At 36.8% G+C, this 25,806-nt stretch overlaps 1 protein-coding gene and 1 long non-coding RNA gene across 7 annotated transcripts in view; one reads left to right on the plus strand and one right to left on the minus strand.

Moving 5' to 3' along the window:
• Positions 1-23,872, minus strand: part of scamp3 (secretory carrier membrane protein 3) — a 42,264-nt gene extending 18,392 nt beyond the window's left edge. Inside the window, exons 1-4 of one of the 4 annotated variants that reach the window (XM_028795084.2) lie at positions 23,746-23,872; positions 23,341-23,605; positions 6,627-6,707; positions 4,455-4,580 (exon numbers count right to left, since the gene is read on the minus strand). In XM_028795084.2, the coding sequence (XP_028650917.1) occupies positions 4,455-4,580; positions 6,627-6,707; positions 23,341-23,391 (258 nt within the window). In that variant the 5' untranslated portion in view covers positions 23,392-23,605; positions 23,746-23,872. Of the gene's footprint in view, positions 1-4,454; positions 4,581-6,626; positions 6,708-23,340; positions 23,609-23,691 lie in introns of all 4 variants that reach the window. The other 3 variants (XM_028795082.2, XM_028795081.2, XM_028795083.2) reach the window with 3 other exon arrangements.
• The window catches only part of LOC114646752 (uncharacterized), a 182,404-nt gene that overhangs the window by 140,518 nt on the left and 16,080 nt on the right, over positions 1-25,806 (plus strand). The gene's annotated exons all lie outside the window — the stretch shown is intronic.

Raw genomic sequence — 25,806 nt, forward strand, 5'->3', positions numbered from 1 at the left:
TACTTTTTATGCTGTGCATCAAATTGAATGCACACACACTTTCTGATGTTTACCCAGTTTCTGAAGCCACTCTTTCTTCCTGTATATTTTTTTGTGGCTTTCTAAGGTTGTCATTTTTTGGTTGCCAACTTTGCATTCACTGTGTTCCACCACTGCCACACGCGAGATCCCTTAATTGAGCTGACTCTTGGACATAGCAATTATTGAGTCAAGCACTGTTTCAAATATTTTTAATCGCTGCAGTCTTTTGGGCTCTAGAGCAATAGGTCTCTTTTGTCTTTTGTTTATTCTTTATCTGACACTATCCTGGTGTTGGAATCACCTTCAAACAACACTGCTTGCTCCTTGTACCCACAAATGGCTAGAGGCACAAATGAATATTAATTAGTAGCAGAAATAAATATTTGGCATTGTTGGTTGAAAGCCAGCGGCAATGCAGTACTGATACACCTTTTTAAAGGGCATGGCCATTGTGACTTTAATTAAATCTACATGTTTACAAGTGGCTGTTAGATGATATAAAGGTCACTCTTAATATTAAGCAGGCTCCTTGGATGCATCTTAATAGTACGATTTAATTTCTTATGGCTCTATTTTGAACAGAATATTACTCCTTACTTCCAAGCTTTCAAGACATTTAGCATTATATGAATGTGGAATGTTTAAGATTGCCACATTTTCCTTCATACTCTGCTAAACTGCAACGGTAAACACTTAATCATCTGTGTAAATGAGTGTTACAGAATTTAAACTTGAGCAGATACAAAGAGATACCCCAGGGATCCTAAAATTCAGGCCTAATCCCAGACATCACTGATAGATGGTAGCAAAGTCTGTGAGATGAACAGAGTGTTGTGTATTTCAAGCCTGCTTTTTCTTTAAAGTATGGAATCATTGCCATTAATGTATGGAATGATTTCCAGTCACTAATATGAAAAGAAACACTTTGTAAAGAAAGTTTTGCACATTGTGGATGACTCTGATTCTACATCGTAAGATGAATTTTTTGAGATACCAGAAGAAACATACACCATTTTAGGTGCCCTCACATTACGGTTGTTCTCCTGAACCAAGTGAGTTAATTTTTATAGATCTTGCAAAAGACCAATTTCTTCGTCTTGTCTGGTGTACTGTATGATTACAAATTCACCAACCTGATAACCAGATTTCCTCAATTATGCTGCACTGTAAAACCAGTCAAACTGTTTATTCATTATTGCAAACATCCTCAAACAAAGTGATTTGTTCAGCTAAATGTCATGAATGTCTTTTAGACAATGAGGGGATACTGAAGTCCCCAAACACCTTCATACCCACAGCATCATGCTGTATTTTCCAAACCAGCCTTATCCCCCTTTAGCCTAATGACTGTGCAAGAATTTGTATTTTCAGTAAGAGGTGTTAACATTTTTTAAACCTTACATTGACTTATTGCAGGTTTTAAATTATATCATAGATTTGTCTTCTGATAACAATACAACTTTGTCATGAGATGCGTTTTTGCACTGGCTGTTGAGAAATGACTGTAGAATTACACATGGATGGTGGCATATTTTACATGCAACTTCAGATTTACAGTGTACTGCGTTGTTTTTTTTTTGTTTAGAACCCTGCTGCAACTTTATTTTACTGTTTCATCTGAAAATTGCTCACATGACACCCATGGGGACACACTTATTATATATGGCTTGTGTTTGAAGAAAGAAAGAAAGAAAGAAACTTATTACTACAGTATTTTATTTAACTAGCAGCTTACCTAACTTCACCTCAGCTTTTCAATGTGCTGTGACATTAGCAGACATGCTTGCTGTGTACTCACTACACAGGCACCAAGTATTGGTTTTAATAACATAACAGTTTAAAAAGTAACACTTGAGTTTGCAATGCTGCTCACATGGAAAGAATGAATGTCTTTTGAATATTCAGCTACATTTAGCTCTGTTACTCAGTTTTTGTGCATAATCTAACCTACAATTTTAAAGAGCTTCATACCAGAAAAAATTGAGGTAGTTATGCAATAAATCTTAGATTTGATTTCTATGCTGGGTAAATATCAGCAACAAATTTTTGTTATGTGATACTTTGTACTAGCATTTTCTATGAAATAGAAGGGTGTATTAATGTTCAATAACATACAACAGAATGGCTGCTGGTACACCTCAAAGTAGAAAGGAGTTCAGGTACTGTATTTTATACCTGGCACCAACAGTGGTCACTGAATAAAAAGTGATCATGTAGGATAATTTTAGCAGATCCATTTTAGAAGATTAGCACTATGCAAAATAGTAATAATCATCATAACCATTATGCAATTGATTTAAATATATTAATTAAACCAGAAAAACATGTAAGGGTAAACACTAAAACAGTGAACTTTGAAAAGGGGACAACACCCTGCCCCCAACCCCATCCCTCAGGTGTTCTCCTGCTGTTTGATCGGATTATGGTGGAAAAGAAAACCAGAGTATTCAGTAGACATTTTAGTAGATAGGGTCAGTATAAAATCTGTTACAGCCTCATATTGAGACAGAAGCCTGAAAATGAAAAGGGAGAATCAATCCCATCCTGCCTGTACCTAAAATATATGTCTCTGGCTACTCCGAAATGAGACATACAGTCATCAAAGACTACATGGAAGAACATAAGACAACTGTATTGTTCAATGGATTCTCTTGTGCTGTGTACTGTATATGACAGATGTGTGTATGAGAAGTGTCATATGAACTTTAAAACATTAAGGAATATGAGGAATTAGAATGATGCGACACTGGAACTAACACCCTTTCTGTTTTCAGTCCTTATAATGTAAGACAGGAATTGCGTCACAATGCCAACAGTCCTGCTCCTTTTGCTGTAGCCGTTATCAAAAATACTGTGAAGGACAGATGTCAGCATTCATTTGTGATCCAGCACCAAGTGTAATCTAATGGCAATACTTTAATTCTCAGTGAAATCACACTGTTTAAAATAATACAGAAAACCAAAGTGGATTAACACAATTGTAATCTAGAACAACTGCAGATTAAGAGTTGATCTGTGATTTAGTGCACACTGAACATCCTTGTGGGGAAAAATATCCCACTACAAAGCAGAATCAAGAGCACAAAGAGTTAGATCCAAATTATTTTGATCGAAACTTTGCAGTGAAGTTAAATTTGCAATTTATTCAAAGGAGCTCTGTCTGAAGATGTCTGTCAGCAAGCTGGTATTGTGGTTACTTTGAAAATGAAAAGGGATAAACAGAAGTAGACTGACAGACACATCAACTAATAATACACTTATTAATAGTCACTTAAATAGTGATGAAGAATAATGAATTATGTCAGGGATGTCATAATATTACACACTTGCCTGTAGAGAGGAGAAGGAGAAGTAATATCAAATCATTCTCTTTAATATTATTTTCAGGATTTAGAAGAAAACCTTTTTAAAAAAAGTGAAGGTTTTTACCTATTTTATCAAAACAATTTAAAATTTCATTATTTTCTACCTGGAAACTGAATCATAAATTAACTTTGGGTCAGTCTCTTCAGTTTACCCAGCAAAGTTTTGGAAAATGTGTGACTTTATACAGGCAAGTTCACTATTTAACATACGTTTTTTCTATATCAGCAGCCACTGGAACAATACTTGTTTTCATAAGGAGGGTAAATTAAAAACTTCCACAAATCACATCGGCACATTTTCTAAAAATGCTTATCCACTACAGGACTGTGGAGAGACAGGGCCTACCCAGGAAGCATTATTTGAAGTCATACACAAACCCCTGGACCGAGTACTAGTCTACCAAATTAAAAATCCACACGCACACACACACAGAGCCAAATTAAAGTCAATAATTAACTTGCAGTACATGTTTTTTTAATTGTGGTGGAAAACACTAGTACAAAGAGAAAACAAATGTGGGCAAGAGAAAAAATGCACAACTCTGGGAGTGACTGGGCTGGGAATTGAATCTCATCCTTTGAGTCTAATGGCAGCAGTCTTAAGTGCTGCAAAACCAAGCTAGTCTGCAATTATATGTTAAACTTAAACAGGAAAAACATGTCTTCCACCATACTCTCCAAGGTTTGCATCACATTCAAATATAAAAAAGAGTTTCAAGCAGGCTTGTAAAATGTGGATACGGGATCTTAAGCAAAGCAGCTGAAGTATTCTACAAAACTATACAGGTATGACAAGTAGTATAAAATTTTCTTTTCATGGATTTTAATAAATAACTCAACAATTTAAAGTAGCAGACAGCACAATGAACAATTTACCTCAATTAAAAGTGACAGAATTAGAACAGTTTATGTATATGCTAGATATGGTCACAAGCCACAAGAAAATATAGCAGATGTTTCAAACAACTTAAGCACCAAATGGCAGACTCAGGAAGTTCTTTCTGGACACTTGTATGTATTAATTACTATTTAAGATGTCTAGTTTGTCAAAGTAACTGCCAGACCCACCTGGGTGCCATAGTTCCGAGGTTCTGTTGGAGTGCTTTTCTTAGGCTGTGGAGGAGCAGTAGGCTGAACTGTTGATTGTACCGCAAGAGGAGGCTTTTGACTAGACTGTTCATATGGAGGAGGAGGCTGAAATGGTACATAAATATGAAATGATAGCTTGAGATTACATAATTAAAGAGCATGTAGCAATATAAATCATATACGTATCACTCTAAAATGACAGGATTTTTTATTATATTTATTTATTAATTTGTGCTGCAGTAATATTTCAAAAGAAATCGAAACAAAACACTTTATAATGTATATTATAATCATATGGAAAAAGAAATGTTTTGTACAGCAAATTACAGGATTTTGCTTTTTTTTTTTTTAAATATAGTTAAATAATGCACTTGTGTACTTCTTTTTTTTGGAAAAATCAAAGATGCAGCAAATGCATACATTAGCTAAGTAAGTAATGTTGAAGAAAGTTAATATTAATAAAGACGTGATAGAAACATACCATTGCAAATGTCATTAACATCAGTTTATTATACATAAGTGACTTCAGATCATTGTAATCCTCATAAAAACACTTTTATGAAGAATTATTGAGATGTAAGAAGAGAAAACAAAAAAAATGATCATTATCATTTCCTTCAAAATGCACTTCCTCCCTCTTAGCAACTGTAGGAATCCTAACAACGAAATTAAGCAAATCAAACAAATATTTTTCAGGAATAAAACATGATTCATTGTCTTTTGAGGACTGGATTGTCCTGATATGTAGTTAAAAACAGACCTACTCTACTTACTTGGGTAGAATTCCCAGTGGGGGCTGGGTGGTCTCTTGGCTTTGGAACCCCTGCAGATTGTTTTTTTTTTTCCAGCTCATCTTGAGATTTTTTTTGTTTTTTTTCCTCTCCTCTTGGCCATCTGACCTCACTTTATTCTTCGTTACTTAGTATTGCCTACTCTTAATTTTTGTTTCATAAAAAACTTTTCTTTCTTCATCTTGTAAAGCAATTTGAGCTACACCATTTGCATGAAAATATGCTATATAAATAAATGTTGTTGCTGTTACTCAGCATATGCTTAGGGCAAAATCGTGGTCTGTGAGAATAAACAACTTCTTACTGGTCCAAGTTTGGCTAACTTCTCAGGCAATTTGTTTTAAAACAAAAGCCTTAGCTTATAGTCTTTGACCTCACAACCCTTGGACTTCAAATACTTTTACATATAAATAAGTAAATGAAAGGGGAAAAGAATTACAAATACAGACAAAGAATCACTCCCTACCGTGGTTTCACTCCTGTTTTCCTTTTTGTTTCTTCCCATTAAAATCACTCAGTCAAACAAGCCTGCAAATATCTTTCTACCACGCATCTACCAGTTACTAAAAGTCCAAATGAAAAGCAAAGCAGGTGCTCTGTGTGGGTGTGTTTTCATGCTCTTTCATAGCAAAGTCTGCCCCAGGCATATTAAACCTTACACTGAAAATTAAATGTATGCAAGTCTTTTTTTTTTTTTCCCCTTTTACTGATCTCACGGTAAAGATTACAATGAATACCCAAAATACAAAACACGCTACTTTATAAGCTAAAAATTATCGATATGAAGTGTATCTGAAGATTTAGTTACACATATGTAAACACTCTTCTCACAAAAAAAAAGTTCAAAGATTCTGAGGACAACTTGGGCAACAACCAAAATGACCAAATAAAATGGATATAAAAGACAATGAGAGAACAAATGGATACAATGAAATACCCATTGACCCTCACCCAAGTTTAAATGATTTTGCTTTAAAATGCAAGATCAATGCTATGACAAACATAACTGATTCAGAATACAGACAACTGAAAGTGGATTATACTGATGCTAAATGCAGGAAACATTTTGAATTTTCATTTACAGTTTGATTAGATCAGACACTGAACATATTTACTATTGCAAGTCTTAGTTCTTTAAAATCAAATACCAATAAAAATCACTCCAGACTGAAACATTTTTCTGTAATTTCAGGATCTTCATCAAAATGTAATAGGAATGCACTTTTGTACTTTGTGAGCACCATACATTTAGCAATAGTGAGAATTTTTTTGTTCTTAAACATACATTCCATGATTACTCCTGCACCAATAAATATTGGAACAGAATGTACAGTAAATTTAAAAACACAGTGTGACTCACCCCTTGATTGTTGTCAAAAGGATTATACAGATCAAGAGTAGCATAACCTGTGTTGGTAGTGTGCTGAATGACTGCAGGGTCCTGAAAATTACAAAAACAGTTGTAAAGATACAACATACCTTCAACAATATTAACTACACTTTAAAAATTTGTCTTTAAGTACATAACAAATAACAAATTATCTTAAAAAAGTGTGATCTAATTCTCTGCACCTGTTTAACCATTTCATTTGAGACAACCACAGCCTACCCAAGCATCACCAAACAAAAGGCAAGAACCATCCGAACACAGGGAGCACTAATTCAGACACCTGCAATGGGATATTCTGAAGTTCCCAGATTCATATAAAGGCCTGTTTATATTTTGTATGTGTTTGACATAAATTTCATTTGCAGCTGCATAGCACAGATGCAGGCATATGTATGCCTCCAGAATTTTGTGTTTGTACAGTCCTTTGTGCTTTAATTACACATGCACCTGACAACAAAGAATGGATACATTCAAAGAGAAGCTGTGTGCAGTTTCAAAGAGAAGCTGTGTGCAATGCCTTGCACATTCAATTATAGTATAAACAGGGTGTGCATCTCTAATGTGTGACCGGGTCCGCCTGCGTCCATTCATTTTTTTAATATAAAGTAACCTTAACATGCATGACTTTGGAATGCTGGAGAAAAACTAGAGACAGGGCGACCATGCAAAGGCTAACCAGACAGGGTCGGGCTGGGATTTAAACTCAGTCTTCTATAGTTGTAATGTAGTAGCATTAATCACCGTGCCACTCTGCGACATCATGAAAAAAATGTGAAAAAAAACTTACAAATAAAAAATAAATAATAATATTAATAAAGAAGAAAAACATCAGAATGATTAATGTCATTTTGGCAGCAATTTTCAAAATAATAATTGTGGTTTCTGAATAGAATTTTCATTAAGATAAACAGAATTAAGTAAGAAATACTGTAAATACAGAGTAAAATCCCAGCGGGTAAATAATACACCAAATTAGATTTTTGTTGTTTTGGCTAACTTTTGACTGATATTTTGTGGCACAGTGGTAGTGCTGCTGCTTTGCAGTAAGGAGATTGTAGGTTTGCTTCCTGGGTCCTCCCTGTGTGGAGAGCACTTTGAGTAGTGAGAAAAGCGCTATATAAATGTAAAGAATTATTATTATTATTTTCTGAACCTGTTTGCCAATTTTCATGCACTACTAGCTGTAAGTGGTACATGAATGACTGAATAGAGGTCAGAAGTTAATAACTGTAAGAAGATTTTTTTTTCTTTTCAAATAAAGACTTGTGCCATCTTGCTGCAAAATATACCTGTTCATACCCTTGATGTCTACTAATTCCATTTATACTTCTAGTCTCTTCCTAAATCTACTTTCATATACAGTGGAACCTCGGTTTGCGAGCATAATTCGTTCTGGAAACATGCTCGTAGTCCAAAGCACTCGTATATCAAAGTGAATTTCCCCATAAGAAATAATGGAAATAATGGAAACTCAGATGATTTGTTCCACAACTATTTGATTTGTTCTACAACTATTCATATAAAAATGATTAATAAAAAATATAAAGTAAAAATACATAAAACAAATTAACCTGTACTTTACCTTTGAAAAGAATCATGGCTGGTGTGAGTGAGTTTCTAAACTCTTGTGGGATTGCACCCAACTGGACAACACGCAGAAGAGCGTCCCAAAGCAATCGCAGTCTCCCAGCGCTGTAGCAGTTCGCCGTAAAAGCGAATCCGAAAAGATCGCAGACATGCTATAAGTGCCTGCCATCGATGGGTGATACAAGGAACATTATAAATGCGCAGGGCCCTGCCTGATTGCTGTGTCTGTGTATAGGAGAGTGGCAGATCCCGCTACAATAAATAACCGCGCTGTTGCTGTTTCAAGCTGAATAAAGCTGGTGTTGCTAAAGTACTGAGACTCAGCTTCCTGTTTTAGGGTGCAAGATGGGGACTCGCACGTCACAGCACACACGCGCGTGCACACACACACACACACACACACACGAGCGCGTGCGTGCACACACACACGCACACACACACACACACAGTCACAATGCTAATGCTGCAGTAAACAGTATACGCTCGTACGGATGTTGACTATAAGTGAGGCATGCCGACTCAGATGGAGAATAGGAGACGATTGCCCACAATCCCGCAGTGAGAGAGAGAAAAGAACCATCAGCTCAGTTGTGATCACATGACGCTCAGCAGACAAAGCGTATACTGTATATACTACTCGTACTGCAAGACCTCGCTTGTTTATTAAGTCAAAATTTATTAAAAATTTTTGCTCGTCTTGCAAAACACTCGTAAACCAAGTTACTCACAAACCGAGGTTCCACTGTAGTACAGTATCTATGTGTGCTTCAACCATTTTCAAAACCAGATTATCTTGTAGTCTATGCCAGCAAGCACTGGGAACAATGTGAGAACCATTTTAGAAAAGGGTGCCAGCCCATATCAGGTTGAACACACACATACACTCTACCATGTTACTGTAGGTAAAATGCACTTAACTTCCACATAAAAATATCTGCTTCATTGGAACAGAAACCAGGCTTGAAATTCGAAGTACACAACATGTATTGGTGATGACTACTGCACCATACCACACACCTCTGCTATGTTGTGTAAAAAACACACTAATCAAATTACCTCAGCACCAAATTCTGCAAAACAGTTTTCTGTCTACTTCACTTATGCCTTCATTAACTAAACACAAACACTGTGCAGCTTCCCTGTTCTCTATCTTCTTTGCTTACCTTCTCAAGCTATTAAGAAAAGGGGAGACACTCCTCAGTTGCTGAAAATTGTCTGCTCCACTTGCTCTTCCGTGATAGCAAAGAAAACAATTTGAAATTTTTTCATTTACAACCTTGGAAACGCAAGTAAGGCAGATAACTTGTGGAAATGGAACTTGAAAAAACTGAACATATTCAGGTGAGCTGAGAAAACTAAATACTACCTGCTTCTAACAATTCTTTACCTTTTAATAGGTACTAATCATCAAAATGAAGAAGGGAAAGATAATACACTTGGCTCACAGTCTTTGAAATAAAACAATCTTTTAAGGCTATTGGCCAATCATTAATAAAGTGTGAAAATTAAAATATTGGACACTGATGGAGGGATGGGACACAACTAAGCAAATCTATAAGTAACAGATTCAAGCATTTGATTGTGTTAATATTTAAAAAAATGCATATTTTAAATAACTATGAATACAATTTACACCTGTACTTTAAAACATGAATTCCTGAAAGAAACTTAGTAAATCTCTTTGAAACATCTGTGTAATTGTACACCCAATATTTCTTAAGAGTGTGGTACATTAAAAAGGAAATGTATTGGTAAAGCATTAAAAATAAAGGGAAACTAGTGGTGAAATCCACATGGAGATCAGTTTTAAACACTAATATATAATATTTCTTCCAATAAAAACATCACTGATAAACCTTAATTTGAAGCAACAATGTTAATGCATTTATTTGTGTTCAGTTTAGAATTGTTCATTGTTCTTATTATTAATGTCTGTGGAAGTTTCTGGCAATCGATACTCTACTCTGTGGCCATAAGGACTACGCACATCACACACAATTGCATTCTGTTCTACAGAAACCCCAAAACTAGATTACAAGACCATCTTGTTTCTCACAGCAGAAAGAGCCAAAAGACTGTAAATTAAAATATAATGCCCAACACCAAATATCAGTGAAGAATTAGATGTGAATAAGTTCTGAGATAAAATACAATTAGAGTGAAATGCACAAACATTAACCTAGCATTAAATCTGCAAGGCATAATGGAGGCCAATGTCTGTGGCATTTTGTGTGAAAGTGTTAGTTTTGCTGGCTCTTATCACGTGTCAGCGATCCTGAAGGGGCCATCAAGAAAGGGAATATTGGGCACTACTTGTTTGGTAGTCCAGTCTGGCATAAAAATGATACCATCAGGTGAACAGGTAGAACACACCACCGGCTAGGGAAACCATATCTTATCTTTTTCCCCAGATATGCCATCTTTTTGTGACCTAAAAAATGTGGCAGGGCAAGATTTCAATACAGCCTAAAATGTCCGGGATTTGGTGATGCTTTCATGTTGACATGTTCTTTCTACAGTAGACGTGTATATTTACAATGCTTTGATGCTTTTGTATAGGTTCCACATTCCCATACTTGCAATTTTTGATTATGCCTTAAAAGCAACCATTGGTCAAACTGCTTCTCAATCATTACCCCCAGTAACAGACAGAGACTGTACGCAGTGCATTGGAACCCAAGTACAGCCTAGAATGTTCAAATGCAAATGTGGGAAATATGGGAAGCAGAATGCATGACCTGCAAAGCCGGCATGTATATGTCAGTGTCAAATAAAGGTGCTAGGAATCTAGAAACTCACATTCACACCCCCTCTAAGATGGATTACGGGGGGTGGTGGGGTCAATAATCTTTGTAGTTCCAGAAGACTGGGTTTAAACTTCTAGTTTTAAACTAATATCAATAAGTAATGATTTTAACCCAGCCACAGGGGATGCACAAACCAGTGTGTTTTTATTTGTGTCGGTCCCAAGCCCGGATAAATTGGGAGGGTTATGTCAGGAAGGGCATCCGGTGTAAAATTTTTCCAAATCAATATGCAGACAAGATGATCCGCTGTGGCAACCCCTAACGGGAGCTGCCGAAAGAAGAAGAAGAATAAGTAATGATTTTAACACTTTTAAATTACTTCAATACTCATTTTTCATGTATTGATTCTACAGCCTACATTACAAATGTGCTTCCGGTTCACTCTGGCTTTTGACAATTGAACCTCATAGGACTATTAAACAGCATGGTTAGAGATGCAGGCCTGTTTCCACTTACTCACCAGTGTAAATAAGATGGCTCCTTTAGCAGCATCGGAGCATTCACCACCATGCTTCATTAACAAAGAGGGCAGCCATGGTGGCTTCTGAAAATACTTTAGCCTTGTAGCAAATGGGGATGGGAAAACCACAAGATAAATGCAAGCCTGTATGCAAGATTTGGTACAGTACAATATCAACTAAAGGGGCTAATTTAGCCAATCACTTGAAGGCCTGCCACACGAGTTGATACAAAGAATGTTCGTGAAGTATCTTGCTTCTACATTATGGAAACATTAATAAATATAAACTGTAAACTGGTGTGCATGAAGTAGGGGTGTCACGTTTATTTTTTTCTACAGGTTAAAACCTCTAATGTAGCTAGTTAAACATTTAACGCATCAAGATGGGGTCTGCAATTATTTTTCCCTGTGGGTCAGTTTAATTTTGCACTGTTCATTCAGGGGAAACACTTCAGCACTAGAGTTCTGTTGCTCCCTTGATTGTTAAACCCATTCCGCAAGGTGTGCTGCTGTAGCACGTTACTTTCTTTTATTTAATTACTAGGGGGCTTTGCCCCCTGCTCTCTTCGCTCGCCAACCCCCGTGTTTGGTTTTCTGGATACACACTTTTAAGATTTTTTTTTCTTTGAATTGTTGCCATTTCATTAGTTTCACTTTTCTTTCAGAACATATGTAAAAACAGTATTTGGAATCTTTCGAGTTCCAATATGCTGAATCTTTTAAATGATACAGTGATACATGTGTTTAATGACTTTGTACCATAATTCAGGATAAGTTTCTCTGTTTGGAATTTCAGCACAGAAAATGCAATCTACGTCATCAGCAGTTAAATTTATTTACTTTTTTTGCAAAGTAACCAATAAATGCATGTGAGGTAAAACACATTTTTGAAATTCTCTGACTTAAACTTCAAAGCCTTACAATATTTACATACTTCTGACATATCACCTGTGTCCATATATTCGATCTCTATTCGCCTTTTTAGTTATTTCTCCGAGTAATAATTTCTTTTTTTGCGCTAATGCGATGTTTACTTTCTTTTTTTGACACGGTCTTTTTTTCTGCTTTCATATTCTGTATCTTGCTCTGCATGTGTTTCGCGCCTATGTTGTTTTTTTTTTTGAAGTCTTTTGAATTCCAGTTTTCATTATCTCTAACCTGCTCTACATGTGTTTGGCCCCTGTTTTGTAACCTCTTTATGACGTTTTACTTTGTTTTCTACTCTGTCTTTTATTTCTGACCTTGCTTTGTCCTGCTTTTTTTTTCCAATGACACCTGGCCTGTGGTGATTATTTTCCCTTTTTCGAATAATAATTTCCATTTGTTTGCGCTACTTTTTTATACTTTCCAATTTTCCTACTTTCATATTCTTTAACTTTCTCCACATCTGTATCTCGCATACGTTTTCTTTGTTTGAGACTTTCGAATTCCACTGCTTTCATAATCTGTTCTGCATGTGTATAGCGCCAACATTTGTGAACGTGTTTATGAAGTTCTACTTTGTCTTTTACTCTGTCTTTCAATTCTGAGCCCGATTGGACATGCTTTGTTTCAATTCCACTTGTTATGGGCTGATAATTACTTTCCTTATTTTCTGAATTTGCACCTAGATTATTTTTTCTTTTTTGCTCTTTTTTCTCTCCAACGCTTTTGAGTCTCTTTTCTCTGTGCTGCTTTCTTCTTCGCTTAGTCGTCGACGTTTCATTTATAACCTATTGTTCTTATACGCTTTATATGCGCTGAGACCCTGGATCTGTGTGTGCTCAAATCCTTCACAAGACTGAATGTTTTGCTGCCCCGTTATCTTATTTGATATTGATTGCAAGTAGGGCGTGTCTTGCAAGAATCTCATGTTCTACATCGCGAGACGGTCCTGGGTCAATCTCTTGGCACAAAGTCTCATGTTTAAGGTTCCCACGAGATGCTCTGTGGCCATTCTCTTTCGTCTCGCAGGTCTTTAAGTGTCTTCCGAGATCTTAACGTGAAGATCACGTCTCATCTCCCATCTTTCTCTCCCAGGATTTTTTTTTATAATAGAGAGACATAAAGTTAATTGCAAAGTGATACTCTCAGTGGTTTTAAAACAATAAAAGTTCATGTCTTCTAAAAATGAATCTTAACGTGAAGCTCACGTCTTGACACCCTACTGTTTCTCTCCAGGATTTTTTTTTATAATAGAGAGACATGAGATTTTAAAATTATATTCACATTTACTTATAATTTTTTGATTTTGATTTGACATGCTATATTATCCTGAGGGGAAATTGTCTTTTCACATGACCTTAGGAGGGGAGAGTGCAGGGTCAGCTATTATGCAGCGTCTCTGGAGCAATTTTTCAGATTAAGGGCCTTGCTCAAGGGGCCATCAGGGGGATCCCTTCTGGCAGTAATGGGATTTGAACCAGCAACCTTCCAGATACCAGCACAGATCCCTATTACAGATCCAGCCACAGAGCCACCACTCTACCCATAATGTATGGTGTGGTCACTTTTTAGTGCTCAACTACATAAACAGTGCAGCTACTGGGTGCTCATATACTTCCACCTGTGTTTCAGGGCATGTATTTAGCAAGTCAGGTCTCATTTGTAGACCAACAAAAGCATGCCTCACAGAAGAGTATGTTGACATGCTAATCATTTTTGGAAAAAAAAAATTTGAAGAAACAAATTTATTTACATAAAAACGCAATGTGTACTGTTTGCTTTTATGCAAACCCTTTTTTTTGTACTTGTTTATTTAATTTTTTTTAAATATGTTTATGTATATGGTTTACAAAAGACTGCAATACTTATTCAGTTAACATTTAATGACATTTGTGACATTTCAATATACTACCTAAGAAACAGTATTTGTTTTCATCAATGTAAAAAACTGTTGACCAGATTTAAACACCTTAACTTTTAATTGTTCCCCTTTAGAAACACCCACAAGTGTTTGCATTTAATGACTACAACTAGTATTTGTTTTCATCAATGTAAAGATTTTAATGCATATAGAATTTCAATTAATTTAAATACTTTTTAACTGAAGTGCATTATATACCGTTCTTGGTATTGAAGTTCAATATTTTTCTTAGTATTGTAACAAAGTTTGAAATGAAGATATCATGGCAACAATTACTGGCACACCTGGTAAATATGACTAAAAAGGGTTGTAAAACATCTTCTTTTGGTGAATTACCTTACTCTCATACTGGAAAATTTCAAGACATTCAACCTTAAACTGAAGTAACTTTATTATCAACCTTAAACTGAAGTAACTTTATTATGAGAAAAAATAATCCCTCATCAAGAAATAATTATAGTTAAATGGCAAAATTCCCTTATTCATTTATCAACATGGGAAAGATAACAGAACACATAATTCAAATGAGAGAAAAGTGTGTTGACCTTCATAAGTTAGGAAATGACTATAAAACCATTGCTCCTCACCTGAAATGCCCATATCTATAGTTAGGGCTAGAATTAAACCATTGAAACCCATTAGAACAGTTACAATGGCCTGGAAAAGGACTCAAGTTTATTTTGCCCACAAACACAGTGAGCAGGATGGTAAGAAAGGTAAAAAAGATCCCCAAGGATCACTTTTGTAAAAATAGAGAAAAAAGTAGCATCTTGGAGTCACCAAAGCTTTTCCTTTCATTTAACCACAAATGTAAGCACTTAGAGTTTGTTAAACGTTACTGGAGTTTTGATCTGAACCGCTTTCTATGGTCAGATAATACAAAGTATTTGGCAACAAAGACTCAAAGAGAGTTTTGCTCAAAAAGAAAGATGGCTATACCGAAAAGAACCTAAACCCCACTGTCATCCATGGTGGATGTTCTGTGATGTTGTGGGGAAGTTTTTCCTCTAAAGGCCACGGGAACCTTGCTAGGATACACCTCATGATTGATTCCATGAAATATCAGGAGATTTTAAATTTAAATCTGGCTGCCTCTGCCAAGAAACTAAAACTGGGTCATCACTGGATATTCCAGCAGGATAATAATCCAAAACATACAGTACTGGTCAAAGGTTTTAGAACAACTCCGTTTTCCCAGTATTTTTTTTTCAGATTTTAGTCAATTAAAATGCAATGAATGATCTAAAATGGTGAAAAGGTAAGCAGTAAACTGCCAGGGATTTAAATTTAAATTTTAGCTTAGCAAAAACTGAAAAAAGGGAAATTTCAAAATATTACAAATGGACCTTCTTATGGGGACAACTACAAGGTTACAACCTGAAGATGTTCTGCAGCAATTAAAGTAAATTAAGCCTTGCAAGTTGAAGCAAATAATTTGCACAGGTGCCCCAACTTCTGTTGACAACTTAAAATTCCACTGTGTCTTAAAGCAGAGTTGGAACAGACTATGTTACTACACCCTGTGAAGTAATCCGTGGGCAATATTACACTGAAGACAGTTGTAAATTCCAGTGATAATGGCAAGAAAACAGCAATTAACAAATTAAATGAGACAGGGCGTTATTAACCTTAGAAGTGTAGGCATTTCATTTACAAAAACTGCAAAAAACTGCAAAAAATAAAAAATCAAAGTGTCAGCAAGTACAGTGCCCTACACAATCCAAAGGCAATTGGAAACTGGAAAAAAAAACTGACTATGGGTCTGTCAGATTTCTTCCTAAGGGTTACCAGCTTGCATGATAGGCACCTCACAGCATAACAGCTTCAAGCACAGCTTACCAGTGGTTGAAAAAAGCAAGTCTCAGCTTCTGCTGTGAAGAGGAGACTTTGTGCTGCAGGTCTGACAGGGCAAGTTGCAGTAAGAAAGCCATTCCTTAACCTTGTTAGCGTTAGACCCGAGTGTCACTCGGACTGTGAAAACAGTGCTAAAAGCATTAGCCCCAAGCTTTACTTGGGCAAGTGTATAGACACGTCTTGTGTAAGTGTTAGACCCAAGGATTACTTGGGCTGTAAAAGTGCCAACAGCTGCTCGGGAAACAATATAGGCATGTCTTGCGTAAGAGACAGGCCAAGCGTTACCCAGGAAATGGTTCAGACACGTCTTCTCCTAGCCTCATAATGGCGTCTCATAAGAAATGTTTTTCAGCAGCCCAGGCGTTGCACACTCGACAGTGATATAAGTAGTGATGATGAAGTGAATTTGTATTCAGGCAGTGAAACTGAAACAGACAGTGAACTCGAAAGTGATTCTGATGAATCTGAAAGTGATGCTTGTATCAATCGCACATGTGCAGTGTGCTGTTCAAAAGCTGATCAGTCTGGAAAGAAAATCTACAAGGAATCACACTACTTTTGTTCCACCTGTGACATTGGATTATGTATTTCACTGTGCTTCAAGTTATACCACACAAACAACATATTTTGACAACAAAATACGGTATTATTATCATCATTTGTATCATTATACTTTCTACACTTCTGACTTTTAACTTTTAGTGTTTTGCATAATTTACAGTAGAAAGATCAGATGTAATTTTTCAAGCCAAAAAAATGCAACGCCTTTTTAAATATTTTTTGAAAAAAAGAAAAAGAAAAAAGTAACACTAAGGAGGTTAAAGGACAAAATAGGGCCTTGAAATACAGGCTGTGGACTACTGCAGAATGGAAGAAAGTCATATGGACCGATGAATCAATTTGAAATCTTCGGTTCATCACGCAGGGTGTTTGTACACTGTCGAGTTGGTGAAAGGATGATTCCTTGGTGTGTGACGCCAACTGTCAAACATGGAGGAAGAAGTGTGATGGTCTGGGGTTTTTTTGCTGGAGGCAGAGTTGGTGACTTGCACAGAGTGACTGGCATTCTGAATCAAAGGGTCACCACAGTTTGGCTGTTACATCATTTTTTTTTCTATTATTTGCCATTGTTTTATGTGCTCTTTGCCTTGATTTCATCAAACATTAAGACAGCAGACTGCATGCATTTCTATAAAGTCTGAAATAACTGAGGTGTTCCAAAAATTTTGACTGGTAGTGTATGTCTAAATCAACACAGAAATGGTTAAACTAGGACAAAAAATCAAGCTTCTGCCAAGAATGGTTTCAGTCCCCAGACCTAAACCCAATTAAAAACCTGTGGGGTGAGCTAAACAAGAGAGTACACAAGAGAGGACCCAGAACCCTGGTTGAAATGAAGAGATTCTGTAAAGAGGAATGGTCCTCCAGATTCCCTACTCCTGGGGTCCCCAACTCTGGTCCCAGAGGGCCCCAGTGGTCGGAGGTTTTCAGTCTAACCCTTTTCTTAATTAGTGACCCGTTTTTGCCCCTAATTAACTTCTTTTGAATTAAATTTTATTTGACTTGCTCTTGATGACTCAGACCACTTAATTGCTTCTTTTCCCTTAATTAGCTGCCAAACAATAGTGTGATACAAAATGAATCAAAACATGACCAGCAAACTGTTAATCATACAATATCTGAAAATAAAGAAAGGTGAAGGTCTCAGGAATGCTGATCTACTCAGGTCCCCAAAACAGTTTAACAGTGTTCTGAGAAAAGAGAAAAATCAATAATTTCAGAAATGTATGCTATTGCAGAGTGAGAGCAGCAACAAGCCATTGAATTAATGAACGGATTTAATTAACAACAAGAATAATAACCTAATTAAGCATCTGGTGGGAGTGAAACTGTTTGGAGTTTGAGGCCCTGACTTAGTTGGTCTTCTGTTCGCTCACTCACATTTCATTTCTGTTTGGATGCCACTTAAGGAAGAAATTAAACCAGAGGAACGATGAAAAAATTCAAGGAAACAAATCTTAAGAAAACAACTCAATTAAAAAACCAGCAGCCACTGGTACTCTCCAGGACTGGAGTTGGGGACCCCTGCTCTACTCTATATTCTCCAACCTTATAGGATGTTACAGAAACAACATGGTGCTGTTTAATTGTCAAAGGGAGACTACACAAAGTATTAAGTGCAGGAGTGCCAATAACCGTGGCACACATAGTTTTTTAATATTTATTGATGAAAATTTTTTTCTCAGAATAAATTTATTTCAGTTAAAGACTCTATTTCTCTATTTTTTCAGTGTGTGATTAAAGTGATTAACCAAAAGGTGTTTTATATTTATAACGTTTTTTACTCATCTTTACCACGTGTGTCAATAATTGTGGAGGAGACTGTAAGCCTTGCAATATACAAAATTGCAGCTACAGAAGAGTGTATGTTAGCTAAATTAACAGACTGGATTGTAGGCAGATTGAGTTTCCACATTCTACACAACTAAACAAAACAGCTACAGATCCATAGACTCCAGGTAAGAAGAAAATGCTCCACATGGAATGAGGTCACCAGTGGAGTACCTCAGGTGTCTGTCCTGGGACCTTAACCTTTTCCAATTTATATTAATGGTTTTGATTCCAGTATAGTTACTAAACTTTTGAAATTCATAGATGACACTAAAACTGGAGGAATGGCAGACAGTGAGATAGTGGCAAAAAGAATTCAAAATGACCTGGACAAGCTTCATAACTGGGCTTCACTTGATAAATGCAGTTTAATGCAAAAAAGTGCAGGAATGTAAAATTATAAATAGTGGAGACACTGTCCTCCAGGAAGCAACCTTTGAAGAAGATTCAGAGGTTAACGTTGACACAACGCTTTCATCTTCAAAGCAATGTGCAGAAGCATTTAATAAGGCAAATATAATTTTAGGTTGTTTCGTAAACACTTGAATATAAATTGAGGGATGTTATGCTTAGACTACATAATGCACAAGCAAGACTGCATTTGGAGTACTGTGTGCAGTTCTGGTCACCACGCTACGAAACAGACATAGCAGAATTTGAAGATGTGTAAGTGGAGGGCTATCAGTTGCATTTTAGGACTCAAGGACATGTCATATACTGACAGACTTAGACAATTAAACCTGTTTAATCACAAACAAAGGAGACTGCATAGGGAACTTAAACTAGGTCTTCAAAATTCTCAAAGATATTAATACGTAAAGCAGATCTAGTTTAATTCTTTCATCTTAAGGGTGAATCACATACTTGAGGACACTAGTGGAAATTAAGGGAAAGTGCATTTGAGACTGGAGCCAGGAGCTGTGAGAATCTGGAACAGACTACTGAGACATTTAGTTGAAGCATAAACCTTGAAAACCTTTAAGAAGTATCTGGATGAGATTTTGCACAGCCTAGCTATTAGTTAAACAAACAAGCTTGATGGGCTAAATGGTCTCCACTTGTTTGTCAAATTTCTTATGTTCTAATGCACGACTGCTTTGTTAAAAATGACATTCCCCCATTCTGAGACAGGACAAGCACACCAGGGGCCTCATGTATAACGCCGTGCGTAGAACTCACACTATAACATGGCGTAAGCACAAAAGCGGGATTGTGTGTACGCACAGAAAAATCCATATGCAGGAATTTGTGCGCACGCATACTTTCACGTTCTTCCACTACATAAATCCCGATCAGCGTGAAAAGTAACGCACGTGCACGCGCCTTCTGTCCCGCCCCAACTCCTCCCAGAATTATGCCTCTTTGAATATGCAAATCAATATAAATAGCCTTCTGTGAAAAGACAATGGGAAAAGCACAGGGGAAAATATAAGAATTTCAGCGAATACCAAGTGGAGGCAAAGGAAAAACGTACTATTTGTTGGTTTAAACAGTGATATAATCAACAAAAGAAAGTTGATCGAGTTACAGAGTGTCGGAAAAACTCGAAAGATCAAATTCACAAAGTCACACAGTGCCCGAAATAAAAAAGAAATCACATATCAAAGTCGCCGTGAAAAGGCAAGTCGTAGCCCACCGTCTTAGTGTCATATGAAAGCTTATTAGGGTACAGACAAAAAACAAAGGCACACAGTGGGGAAAAAAGCACGAAATGTCAACTTTAATCTCGAAATTTCCACTTTAATCACGTAGTTTATTTTGCCATTAAAGTAGAACATCATAAACTTCATCTTAAAATTGTTTATTTTACTAGTTTCTCAAGTAGCATGTTAAATGCTTTGTTCTGTGTTTGATCTTCTATGTGCTCTATGTGTGTGAATCACTACGTGCTTCCGTTCTTTCTCTTTCTCCGACAGGACACAGAATCCATTACATTCGAGATATTACAGCTCTCTGAATAATTAAAATACTGAGATGTATACATGATATCATTTTCATGACGATAGGAATGAAAGCATGTTATTAAACATGGGAACATGGTGGCGCAGTGATTGTTCATATCTCACACAAGAGGCTTGCTGCACCATGTGCGACCTTCGATGAAATAATTTATTACAGAAGTACTGTCTCTTTCAAACTTACTAACCTCCAATTCCTGTCCATACTTTTCTTTCTCCAATCGCCACACAATCAGCTCTGTAATAGACGTTAAGCCATTTGTAAGCTTAGAACGCCGATTCTTCAAAACTTTTAAGGAACATTGAAATATCTTCGTAGTACATGTTTAATTATTCTATCCGTCTATCCTTCCAGTGTCGCGTCAGCACCAGCAAGAATACAGCGCAAGGCAGGAGCTATCCTTGAACTAGCTATACGCAGCGGCACCGTGTCCTCACATGTTTAATTATTAACAATACAGATTATTTAAATGAAGTTAAAGTTTTATCTGTATACTATAAGCAACATATTTTGCTGCATTTCATCTTAAAAATGATATTGTCATCATACGCGCTTTATAAAGTAGCGCAGGTTGTGCAATATTATAACTGTAGTGTAAGTTTACAGTGAGGTAATTGTACTTATAAGTCCAAACAGTTCTACAAGGAGCACTTGATGGACTGATTGAGTGCGTTTATAGTTCTTGGGATGAAACTGTTTCTGAAACGCGAGGTCCGTACAGGAAAGGCTTTGACGCTTTTTGCCGTGGTTGAGGTAGTGTGTGCTTGAAACTGTATACCGATAATTCTCTTTCGGATCATCTGCTGCTGTGATTCACACTCAGATACAGTGATATAAATACTCTGAGTGGTGCAGTGAGAGTAATATGGAAAAAGATGATCCGCAGTGGCAACCCTTAACGGGAGCAGCAAAAAGAAGAACAAGATGCAGTGAGCGTAACAACGCTAAAGCAGTTATGGTATTTGGAATACTATGGCTATTCCCTGGCCCATTATATTGCTACAGGTTAATTACAATCAGATGCATTACACTAATTAACAATATGCAGTTAATTTCAGTGTATTTATAAAGCCGCGTCAGGAATGTGGAGCTAAGAAAGAAAGGATGAGCACACAGGAACAGTAGTTTGACCATTCTGTGGACCATTATATTGTTACAGGTTAATTACAATCAGATGCATTAAATTTATGAACGATATGCGGTTAATTTCAGTGTATTTGATAAAGCCGCCGCCGTGGATGTGGATCTAAGAAAGGGTAACCACACAGGAACAGTAGCACTGCTTTGATGCTTGGTGCCGCCAGTCTGCAAAACCGAGCGGAGAAATTGCGTATGCCAAGGTATGAGTTACCGTGGAAATGTGCGTGGCTTTACGCCAAGTTTAGGTTTTATACATCGCGATTTGAGCGTGGAAAGGTTCGTACGCAACATTTCTGTGCGTACGTACAGTTTATACATGAGGCCCCAGGAGTGGGCCAAATATTTTGAAAGGTCTAAAGCAATGGGTTTTATTCACAGCTGATGAATACTGCAGTTTTCTTTGCTATTCCTTTTCACAATACAAATGCAGACACTTTTTTTAAGCCATTGGTCAAAGGAAATGAAGCACTTGTATGTTCATGTCACTCGAGGGTCTTATATGTATAGAATTTTTACACAAGTCTTGCAAAAACATTTGTGCCTACTTGACTAGCAATGATAGACTTTTGAGAATGATTTGATCTTTGAACTTTAGGGATGTATAACTGCCTGGGCCAGCTCTAGCTTTTCTGCCACCCTAGACAAAGCTATAAATGTTGCTCCCAAATCTTGGGAGTTTTCAGGGCAGTGTTGTACATACATTATATTGGAACATGGCGGTGGCACTGGTTCACCATTGTTGTTTTGAGTGCTCATGTATATGTATATTATAGTCAAATAAAGATGGGTGCCCAAGTGAGATGATGTGATATACAGATATTATACCGAAAAGACTTTGTCAGGGGTGGACTTCATTAGTGTTTCAAGCCAGATGAAATGATATAGAGGTATTATATCAAAGAGCAGGCAGGTGAATGTCAGGGATGGTCCCGGTTAGTGTTTTGAGTGCACAGATATACCTATATTGGTTCAAACAGCAAAAAAAGCACCCCAAACCACTACCACCTTGCCACACTAGGAGACTGCCTAGTTCACCTAAAGGGTGGTACCATCCCAGATGCCCGGGCAAATTAAAAGATGTGAAAAATGTCAATGTTGGATTTTAAAAAAATGTATTTATATTGCCATGAAAATAAAAGATAAATAAATGAAAAAAGACTGTAAAAGTTCATTTTTAAGATGTATTTATGTTAGTTATAAGGGATATGTAAAGAGTTCAAACTGAATGCAAGATTATTCGGCCATATAGGCTATTTGTTATTATCGTTGTTAAAACAGTTTATGTATTAAAATTCACTCACATTGTTGCATGGTATTGGAGACATTTTCCAACTATCTATCCCACACCCATCCACATAAATACAAACCGCTTCCACATGAACCTCCCCAGCCCCAACCTGGACATCGCCTGCCTCAAGTCGCCGCTGCTCAATTTTCCTGTTATTATTTATTTATTTTGAAAATCAAAATATGGTCACCCTACCACTGGTAAGTAACCCTCCTATCCCGACAAATAACACGAATGAAAACTACTGAAAAATACGACACTCGCAACTCTCCCCTCTCTAAAGGGATACAAGTGGCAAACCTGTGTGTGTTATAGTCAAAATCATAATTAACAAAACACGTATGTTTCATTACCTGAAATGGGTTGGTTGCGTCCGGATCAGGAAATTGTGTGTACTGAGACATTGTTGCTTTCGCCTGCCGCACACTGCCAGTTACTGATGCGTTGTGTCTTCACCTGCCGCTGGCTGATAAACCCCAAGCAGTGGCGCACACCACCGTGCCCACACAATCAGAAGGAGAGAAAGCCGAAGATCGACGTTTCGCTGGAGAAGGATGGCAACTAATTCACTTATCTTTCGCCTTAAGAGCTGCTGCTGTCTCCAATCAAGCTGCAGGTCTACTAGAAAACGAGAAAGAAAAAAAACAAAATAAACGTAATAATGTACTGTTATGAATATCCCTCTGGTTTACTCTTTTGCGTACCTCATCAGTCAGGTAACTCTTAAACTGGGATTAGATTTCACTTTGAATCTTTACCTTCGCCCCTCCGGGCAACTGATACTCCAAATCCGGAAGGCCGATCACGTGAGGAACCGGCCACGTGACGCAGCACTAAGCGATTGGATTCGTCTGCTTTACGTGTTTGCTTACTATGCAGACTATGGAAAGTAAAGCTTTATCGCAGATTCACATACCAGAATACGTACATTAAAGTTTACATATCAGACTATGGCAAATGAGGTTGCTAATAGTGAGTGTTTTTAAATGATAAAAGATCGCATCGTTTTTGCTTTTCGTTGAAGGCGTGCCAAACGAAAGCACGGTTGGCCGAAAGAACGTGACAGGACTGTTTGGCCTTCTGTGTTAGACGTATGGGATGTGGTGAATTATGAGTTCAGCATGGACAAGGGGAAGGATACTTAAGGAATTGCGTCATGTTCAAAGAGGTGAAGTGCGGCCTCGGGTTTTTCGAACTGACAAAAGGAAAAAACGACATTAAAGGACCCAACAAATGGACATGGCCGGGGGCTAGCAGTAAAAGGTAACACTGGCATTTGGGCATCTGCAAGAAGTTGGCACAGCCTATAAGCAAAGAAATCATTACATTTAATAGTATATGCAGTAGGTGTTTACCTTTATTAAGGTTTAGATGCTTTGTATAAAAAAGTGGCCTGCACAAAAAATCACATATTTCTAGGATATTTTGTTTTATATTTATATAAAATGTATATTTATATCATTTTTTCCCCTGGCCAGACCATTCAATTCAATTAAACTACATTTTATTGTCCAGGGGGGAAATTTGGTTTGTCAGCAGGTTTTACAGAGAGACCAAGACGTAATGCTAAAAGCACATCAACAAAAAACCCAGCTATCAAACAAAATTAGTAAAATAAATTTAATATAGCAGTAGACATAATATGTGTGGCAACAATTGAAATTGAGTAAATAGTGGTTGAATCCTGTATGATAAAATACACTGTGCTTTCCATAACACATGACTATTAAGCAGCTCTTGTGAGATTGGACTGTTGAGACCTTATTATTTTAATACTGCTGCATTTTATAATTATGCTTATTATTTATATTAATTTCTCTTTTTGTTGCTGACATTAAGATTTCCAAACCAGTCAATAAGAACATAAATAAAGACAGACTTCATACAAATTTTCTAAAATAATGAAATAATGGAAGTACTAGCACTAAGAAGACTCCACCTCTTTAGTCAGTAGAGGCACTGTTGTAACTTTTTGCAGTTGGTGTCTGTTTTCCTGAAAAGTCTTTTCTGAGTTTACGATTATTCCCAGATATTTATAATTGTCAACAATTTCCACTGCATTGTCTTTGATAAATGTTTCTTGTAAGTGAATGTTTCTCCTGAAATCATTTATATGTTCCTTAGTTTTTTATAATGTTTAGATTTAAAAAAGAGTCATCACACCAACTTACACATTCATCTGCTACATTGTTCTGTAGTTTGTTTGTTCTTCTCTGTTCATGTGAGTTGCCTTAACATTACATTCTCCAACCCACATGATCCAATTAGGGGTGCAGTTTTGGATACAAGGCAAGAAAGTACCTTGGACAGGGTTCTTGTAGGGCTCAGCACTAACTTTTGAAATTAGTTGTCAGACCTGGCAGCCAGGTATCATATTTTGAGTAATTAAGACGCTATGCAATTATGTGTCAATTTTTTTTTTACTTGCTACTATACAGCATTTCAATCTATAGTTGTATCACTTAACGTGTCAGAATTATGGCACTATGTACATCCATTCCTTGAGTCATGTGGTTCGCTCAAACTTAGCTTGTGGGGATTGGGTTGGTGTAATTCAGTTTATTGAGCAATTCATACCTTTTTTTCACAGCTAAAACACTTATTAATTAGCATTTGAAATTTAAAGTGGTAGATGGTTACTTAAAAAAACTTAACAATATACATTCTTTGTTTTCTTAAAATGCACTGAATATGATTCCATCCTGCTATCCCTATTATAATCTTGTTTTCATTTAATACTTTACATCATCAAATAAAAATGAACTGCTTAAACAAGCCCAAACAACAAGATTTGGCTTCAGCAAGTCATCACCAAACCC

The sequence above is a fragment of the Erpetoichthys calabaricus genome, chromosome 2, assembly GCF_900747795.2.
Source record: "Erpetoichthys calabaricus chromosome 2, fErpCal1.3, whole genome shotgun sequence".
Lineage (NCBI taxonomy): Eukaryota > Metazoa > Chordata > Cladistia > Polypteriformes > Polypteridae > Erpetoichthys > Erpetoichthys calabaricus.